The sequence below is a fragment of the Cynocephalus volans genome, chromosome 10 (genome assembly GCF_027409185.1).
Source record: "Cynocephalus volans isolate mCynVol1 chromosome 10, mCynVol1.pri, whole genome shotgun sequence".
Classification (NCBI taxonomy): Eukaryota; Metazoa; Chordata; class Mammalia; order Dermoptera; family Cynocephalidae; genus Cynocephalus; species Cynocephalus volans.
Genome location: NC_084469.1, coordinates 57,945,274 through 57,953,132, shown reverse-complemented (window position 1 = coordinate 57,953,132; position 7,859 = coordinate 57,945,274). Strand labels below are relative to the sequence as shown.

General features: G+C 50.9%; 1 protein-coding gene across 1 annotated transcript in view; it reads right to left on the bottom strand.

The window, feature by feature from the left end:
• ITPKC (inositol-trisphosphate 3-kinase C) overlaps positions 1 to 7,344 on the bottom strand; it is a 15,932-nt gene extending 8,588 nt beyond the window's left edge. The window contains exons 1-2 of the mRNA XM_063109699.1: positions 6,145 to 7,344; positions 1,745 to 1,844 (exon numbers count right to left, since the gene is read on the bottom strand). Of these exons, the coding sequence (XP_062965769.1) occupies positions 1,745 to 1,844; positions 6,145 to 7,182 (1,138 nt within the window). The 5' untranslated portion in view covers positions 7,183 to 7,344. The remainder of the gene's footprint in view (positions 1 to 1,744; positions 1,845 to 6,144) is intronic.
• Positions 7,345 to 7,859: the final 515 nt, after the last annotated feature.

Below are 7,859 nucleotides of genomic sequence, written 5' to 3'. Positions count from 1 at the left end.
AATCTTGGCCAGTGATGGTGAGGAAAGGGCCTATTTCTGCTCTCTGCTACTTAAACAGAGTGCTATTCACAGCACAGTGTGTCCTTGCTTTGTAATTCTAGATTGTAAGCTCACAATAATTTGTGAGAATTTTGTGAGATCTGAGTTAATAGCATGATTCTCCAGAGTGGATTTCCATTTGCTTCTGCCTGGAGTCCCTGGGTGCTAACAACTGGGGCATATTTAAGTTTATTTATAAATTGGGCATTTCCTGGACATGCAGATAGTTAGTGCAGATTAGAATTCCAAATTCTGATTGGGGCAGACTGTATTTTCAGATTATAATTTCCAAAGATGGCTGCAACAATATCCCTGTCCCACATGCTCTTCTAGAATTTTTAAGAAGTGGAGCCTAATACCCTCCTCTTGAACTTGGGAGAGCTTATAGCAGAAGTGACACTGCATGACTTTAGAGGCTAGGTCATAAAAGGCAATACAGCTTCCACTTTGTTGGCAGAGACATGCCTTTGCAGTCCTGAGCTGCCATGTAAGAAATCTGACTATTCTGAGGCCACCATACTGTGAGGAAGCCCAAGCAGCTACACGGAAAAGCCATAAATAGATTTTCCAGCTGGGAGCCTCAGCTGAGACCCCAGCCAACAGCCAGGCATATGAGTGAATGAAACTCCAAAAATTTTCAGCTTTCAGCCTTTGAGTTGTCCTAGCTGAGTTCTCAGATATCATGGAGCAGCAACAAATCATCCCTGCCATGAGTCCTTGTCTGAATCCCTTACCCAAAACTTGGGAGCATAATAAAATGGTTGTTTTATTCTACTAAGTTTTTTGTTAACCACCAATAAGTTTTGACTTTATTTTGTTTTTGTTTTTTAAATTCAGCAATAGTAACTAGAACACATATAGATGGCAGGCTTGTGTTTACACAGTCTCAGGGGGACTCACCTTTTCTCCAACTCAGATCTAAGGATGAACAAGGCAGACAAGTTCCCTTATTGTCTCCTTTGCTGGTGGGCACAATTTGCCAGTCCAGCACACTGCCTGTTTTTGTAAATAAAGTTTTATTGGAACACAGACATATTCGTGTGTTTACATGTTGTCTGTGGCTGCATTTGTGCTCCAACAGCAGAGCTGATGCAAGAGAGACCATGTAGCCCACAATACCTAAGAGATATTATCTAGCCCTTCACAAATGTGTTACAGGCTAGGCAGTGTGCTACTATGTGCTGGAGACATTTGCTAGATCCTGGGGGAAAACCATTATAGCTGCTATTTATTGAGGGCCTACTATGTCCTCCCTGGACACAGGGAGAGGGCAGGGAATGATAATTCCCATTTGAAGTGCCTCAGTCTCAATATATATTTTGATTTTAACTCTCCAGTTAACCCTGCAAGTGAAGTAAGATTATCTCCATATTAACATATGGGAAAACTAAGGCCTAGTATGAGGAAAGTAAGTTGTCCAGGGTCACCCATGAATAAATAGCAGAACTGGGATTTCAGCCCAGGCCCATCTGTCCCCAGAGTTGAGGGCCCCTCCCTCCTTGACCAGAGTAATAGGGAATAGCCCTCTGCCTTGACAATATGAATGGCCAGGCCCAGCCCTAAGCACTTCCCATAACAGCCCCATGAGGTGGGGACTGTCACCAAGCCCATTTTATACGTGGGAAAACTAAACTACAAAGAGAAGCCCTTTCCCTAGCTCAGGTGTCTCTAGCCAGCCCTGTCCACCCACCACTCCCGTTCTCACCAGCATGTCCAGAAAGTTGGACCCAAGGGTAGTGTTTACGGAAGGAGACCACGAAGGGCGAATACTTCAGAACAGTCTTCAGCTTCTTCCATGGCTTGCTCTGTGTGGGGCAGAGTAAAGGTGGGGTCAGGGCCAAAGCCAGGGAGGGAAGGGGCTGGGGGTACTGTGATGAGAGAGAACCCAGGTGGACCTGGGGTCTTCTCAGGACCAGGGGGCTTTGATGTTCCCCAGCTTGTTGGGGTGAGTAAACCCCACTTAGTTCAGCAACCATGAGATCCCCCAAAGGCCTCAGCAAAGGTGGGGTAAGTTCTCTGTCCATTTCTCTGTCTCCGTCATCACTTTCTCTGTATCTTTTTTTCTCTCTGGCCTTCTCTTATAAGTAAGGATAGGCCAGGTTGTTTGTTGCAGGAACAAACAACATGCCAGGGAAAATCATAGAGGCAGGAGTTGGTGGATGGAGGCCAATTATAGAGAGAGAGAGAAACAGAGAGCCAGATGACAAACTGATAACAGAGAGACAGGGACAGAGACGGAGACTGCAGCAGTCATGAGAGCTGTTCACCAAACAACTCCAGCTCTGCCCCTTTCCAGAGACGTCCCTGCCCCCTTGAACTGAGGTTATTGACTTGATTTGGCCAGTGAACTGTGAGCAGAAGTGTCACTTTTGGGTGGAAGCCTAACAGCCAGTTTGTGACTGTCCATGTTTGTTCCCCTGCTAGGGACAAAGGTGAGGGCAGTGGAAAGAGAAATGGCAGCTCCCTCAGCCTGGGCCCCTGAGTGAAGACAGCATGAAGCAGATCCCCCTCACCCACCCCTAAGCTCTCGCTTATGTGTAGTATAAATAATCTTTTGTTGTTCTAAGTCACTAAGATGTGGAGGCTGTTTGTTACTATAGCAAATCCTGATCTACCCTGACTAATACAGAGACAGGCATAGAGTTGCTAAAAGACAAAGAAATATAGAAAGACAGAAGGAAAAGCCCAGATATAAAATAATGACAGAGAAAGAAAAAGATGGATAAAAGCAGATAAAGATAGAGAGAGAAAACCACAGAAAACCAGAAAAGGAAACAGAAAACAGGGATTAGTTGTATCATGAACAAGGAGCTTCTTGAAACAGGGTCTGATTCACACACACACATGAATACATTCTCTGCCCCAAGCACATAGTGGACCCTAGCAAGTACTGGGAGAGTGGGCTGCCTTCAGAAAAGGAAGCTGTGTGGCTCATCCTCCTCCTACCCCGAAGTCAAGGCATGTTCTCTCCCACCACTTCAGAGCCCAGCTACCTAGCAGACACCTAACTGATAGTAGGAAGGTTAAACAGGGAGTCAGGATGTTGGACTGCAGGTCTCAGGAAGGGCTATTCCCTCCCTGCTCCAGCTGCCAGCCATGGGGAGGAGATGATTAATAAAGGTTCCTGTTTATTAAGCACCTGGAACATTCCAGGCACAATGACAAATACTCAGTGTGTCATAACCTACTTAACCCTAAAAACACAACCCCAGGAAGATCTTTGTCTCTGTGTTACAGAGGAGGAAACAGAGGCCCAGAGAGGTGAAGCCACTTGCCTAACATCACCCAGCACAATGCTGGGGTTCTAGCTCTGTTTTGACCCTAGTGCCCTGAAGTTAACCCACTACACTCCTGCTGAACCACTAACTCATGAGAGCAGAGACTAGGGTTATCATGGTCACCACTGTGTCCCCAGCACGTGGTCTGGCACACAATAGATGCTCCAAAAAATGTTGCTTGGATTGAGGGAGATTAGTTGAAACAGTCTTTTTTTCTTCTATTATAAACAAATTTAGTATTTTATCTCTCTTCTCTGATTTTTGGGTTTGTTTTTGTTTTTCTTTTTTCTTTTTGGCAGTTGGCCAGTACAGGGATCAAACCCTGGACCTTGGTGTTATCAGCACCACACTCTAACCAACTGAGTTAGCCAGCCAGCCTCTTTCATCTTAGATATGATGGTTAATCTAGGCTTTCTCAGATAGTTTCATGATGGCCTCGGCTCACATGCCCCCTCCTCCAGGAAGCCTTCTCTAATACTCCAGATCTGGCCAGTCACCTCCTGTGGGCTTCCACAACCCCCTGGGCTTCCCCCCATCCCAGCCCTGACCACTGTGAGCTGTCACTGTCTGGTGATGTGTCTGTGTCCCCCGCTAGCCAGAGAGCCCCATAAGGGCAGTGTTTTGGTCACTGCTGTGTCCCCAGCAAAGCGAGCATAGGGCCAGACATATAGTAGGGGCTCAGGGACTGACAGCTGTCTGATTAGGAGGACAAGATGGTGAGAAGGAAGGAAGGAAGGAGGAAAGGAAGAAAGGAAGCTGGGCCTTTAAGGTCAGATGGGATTTCCAAAGTAAGCAAGAAGGAAACGAGGATATTATGGGCAGTGGGAACAGCTTGAGCAATGTGTGGAGGCAGGATGGCAGCAGGGTGTTCAAGGAATAGTGTGTACTTAGGCTTAGTTACAGCAAAGGGGGTCGGGAGGGGACAGAGAAGCCAAACCCAGGAAGAAGCCTGAAGACAGGAGGCTCTGAATACAGCACTGAGCTCCTGATTACTATGGAGTCCTGGGGAGCCATGGAAGACATTAGAGCAGGGAAAGTGTCTGGTCAGATCTGGACCACAGAGGCAGATTCTGGGAGGATGAGGAAACGCTGGAGATAGGGAGGCCTGGGAGGAAGGCAAGTTAGGGACAGATCCAAACATCACAGGGATTAAAATGATGGGTTTGAAACTTGGGGAGAAACTTGGGGAGTTAGAGTCCTGGTTCTGACTTGACTTGGCCAACCCTAATCGAGTGACCTCAGCTCTTCACCTGTCTTTGCCTTAGTTTCCTAACCTGTAAAATGGAGGTAATAATAATCTCAATCTCATAGTGCTGTTGTCGGATTGAATTAACACATATAAAGCACTTAGAATAGTGCCTGGTATCCAGTAAGGGTTTTCAACTCTCTGTCTTCCAAGGTGTGTGACCTTGGGCATGTGACTTAACCTCTCTGTGCCTGAGTTTCCTCATCTGTAAAAGGGATAATAGTATCCACCTCCTAGGGCTGCTGTGAGAAGTGAGTTAATAAGAACAAAGAGCTTAGTGCAAGGCTGGGCACCAGTGCTAGCTGCTGTTGTTATTATCATCATTCACCCACTTCCAGCTCAGCCTTTCAAAGATACCAAGGAGGTGAGAGGGCAGGCAGAGAGAAAAGCAATGGCAGAAAGCCCTGGAGGGTCAGCTCCTTGGCATGGACATAAGCATGTTGAAGCAGGTCTGACCATCGCTGCTGAGGCCACACGTGTGAACACGTCCCTAAGGGAGGCATGTGGAGTGCTGGGGGTTCAGAGCAGACTCCAGCCAGGGGCCCAGGACAGTGGGAGGACTCAGCAGGCAAGCTGGCAACTGGTGGACTATGCTCCCAGACCTAAACGAGGTTCTGCAGTTTCGAACCTGCCTTTCCTCTGACCCACCCTCCCTCCCTGAACCTGCCCTGCCAGCCCTCCTGATTCACCAGGTAAACCACACCCAAGCTTGGGGTTAGGGTGGAGAATGTAAACAAAGAGTTTCTGCAGGGAGCCCTTTGGGGATCTGGGGGCAACAGAGAGACTAGGCAGGTCCCTGGCTAGGCTGAGTACCCCTTAGCATTCTTGGCTTATACAGCCCTTTGAGAATCTGATGAAAGCTGAGGCTCACTTCACTCCCTAGAATAATGTACAAATAGTCTAAGGGGTGGTAAAGTTTCATGACCCCTTAAGGCAGCTACAGGCCTCAGACTAAGAAATTTGGGGTAGAAAGTGCACTATTTCTATTTCCCTATTCCAGTTCTTCAGATTTTGGGGTCGCAGATTCTCCAGAGGATTCAACAGAAGTCATAGACCCTTACTGCAAAAATATGTGTGACACACAGACTCACACAATCGTATGATTTCAGGGGTTTCTGGGCACCATGAAGCCAGTCAGTGGCCCTCCATGGCAGACCTCAGGGCTGGAGGCAGTGGGGAAAGGGGAAAGGAGAGAATTGGGGGGAAGGGGGGTGTCCCTGGAGTGGATTAGTAACCACTGTCTAGAGGAGGAGGAGGAGGTCAGTGGATGGAAGAGGTGCCTGGAGATGAAATTGCTGGTGGACAGCTACGAGTAAATTCGTAGAGAACTTAAGCAAAGGCAGAGGTATGAGGCCGGCCCGTAGCTCACTCGGGAGAGTGTGGTGCTGATAACACCAAGGCCATGGGTTCGGATCCTATATAGGGATGGCCGGTTCGCTCACCTGGGAGAGCGTGGTGCTGACAACACCAAGCCGAGGGTTAAGATCCCCTTACCGGTCATCTTTAAAAAAAAAAAAAAAAAGGTAGAGGTATGAGAGGTCTGGGGGAATATGGCTTAAGGGCAGGATGGGTCCCACTCACCCCAGACCCGTCCTCGGGATCGCTGGCACCTCCGCCCCCAGCCACCACGTCATCCTCAGACTCGTCAAAAGAGGATGCAGAGGAGAGGCCGCCACTGCCCCCCTCAACTTGGGATGGGGGTTCCACTGGCTGGGCCTCAGGCTCCGGGGTCTCAGGGGTGATGATGAGGCGGGGCACAGGGCAAAGGGGGCTATACTTCAGGTGAGAGTACAGGTGAGTCACCAACTCCCCAGTTTCTGGTTCCTCTAATGGACCATCTTGGTCGGGCTCCCCCAAAAGGCAGTCTGTCCCAGGCGCTGTCTGAGGGCCATCAGTATTTTGTGCTGGGAAACCATAAGTGCCAGGCTGTTCCCAGGCTGTTTCAGTATCCTGTTGAGTCTGGAAGCCATCAGCACTTGGCTCTGTTGAGGGAAAGGCTCCCTCTGGGTGAGTCCGGAAGCTGGACCTGCTCTGGTGGGTCCAGAGGTTATCGGCCCAGGTCTTGGCCCTCTCTCTCTGGGTCTGTGACCCATATGTTCTTAGCTCTGTCCAGGGCCCATCAACCGCTGGCTGTGTCCAGACTCTGGCCCTCTCTGGCAGAGACTGAAGGTCCGACCTGTGTGGATGAGTCCAAAAGCCATCTGTCCCAGTCTCCGTCCAGGAACCGGCCGTCACCAGCTCTGAACAGTGGCTGCTCCTTTGGGGATGTGCGCAGAGGCTGGACCTAGCTAGCTCCGTCTTTTGACTGGGCCTCTCCGTCTCTACTCCGAGGCCAGCTGCTTCGGGCTCAGCTTGTCCGTCTATCCAGGATTCTGTCCCCGGCTCAGGCCCGAAGCCGGCCCTCTCGGGTTCGGTGTGGAGGCTGGAACCCTCGGTCCGGGCCCAGGGCCCGCCCCCCTCCGGCCGTCCCGCCGGGCCCCCGGCGCCGGGTCCAGGTCGCTGCTGTCCTGGCTGCCGCCGCCGCCCCCCTCTCGGCGCCTCCAGCCCCATGCGGGCCGCCGCGGGCAGCGCCCCCGCCTCCGCCTCGCTCAGGCTCCCCCGGCACGGGCAGCGCCTCATGCCCTCTCCCTGCGTTCGGGCTTCGGCCGACCCGGCCCCTTCTTCCCCTTTAAATCCCGCGAGGGGTGTGGCTGGGGAGCCCCGACTCCCAGGTTCCGGTCCGCAGCGCTCCAGCCTGCCCGGCCGCGTAGGAGTTAACCCATACGCCCTCCTCCCGGGGAAAGCCCTGAAGCCCCGCCCCACCGGACGTGACGCATGGGGGAGGGATATTGTCCAGCTCCGCCTGTCTCCTTCTATCGGAGCTTCCTACCAACGTCAGAAGCTCCATCGGGCTGCGTCTGGGGCGCTGGGATCCTGGTCTACACCCTCCGTGACTAATCCAACCTTCCTACACTCTCGAGTGACCGGCTCAGCCTTCCTACAACCCCTGGCGACGAGCCCAGCCGCGCGCCTGTTCTTCACCTAGGGGAAGGACGTACTTTAAAAGACTTGGGGATTCCACAGATAGAATCCCGCCTCTGCCACTTTTAGCTGTGTTACCTTGAGTGACTTGCGCCTTATTGAATTTCCCGTAAGAGATCGCTCCCATGTATAAAACATTAGTTCTGTACCAGGCCCTGACACCGTTTCACTGCTTCTCTCTCACTAACGCTGAGCAAAAAGGGATGCCATGGCCCCATTTTACAGATGGGGACGCTGAGGCTCAGAGGTCTTACAGCCTCTAGCTATTGTTTGTA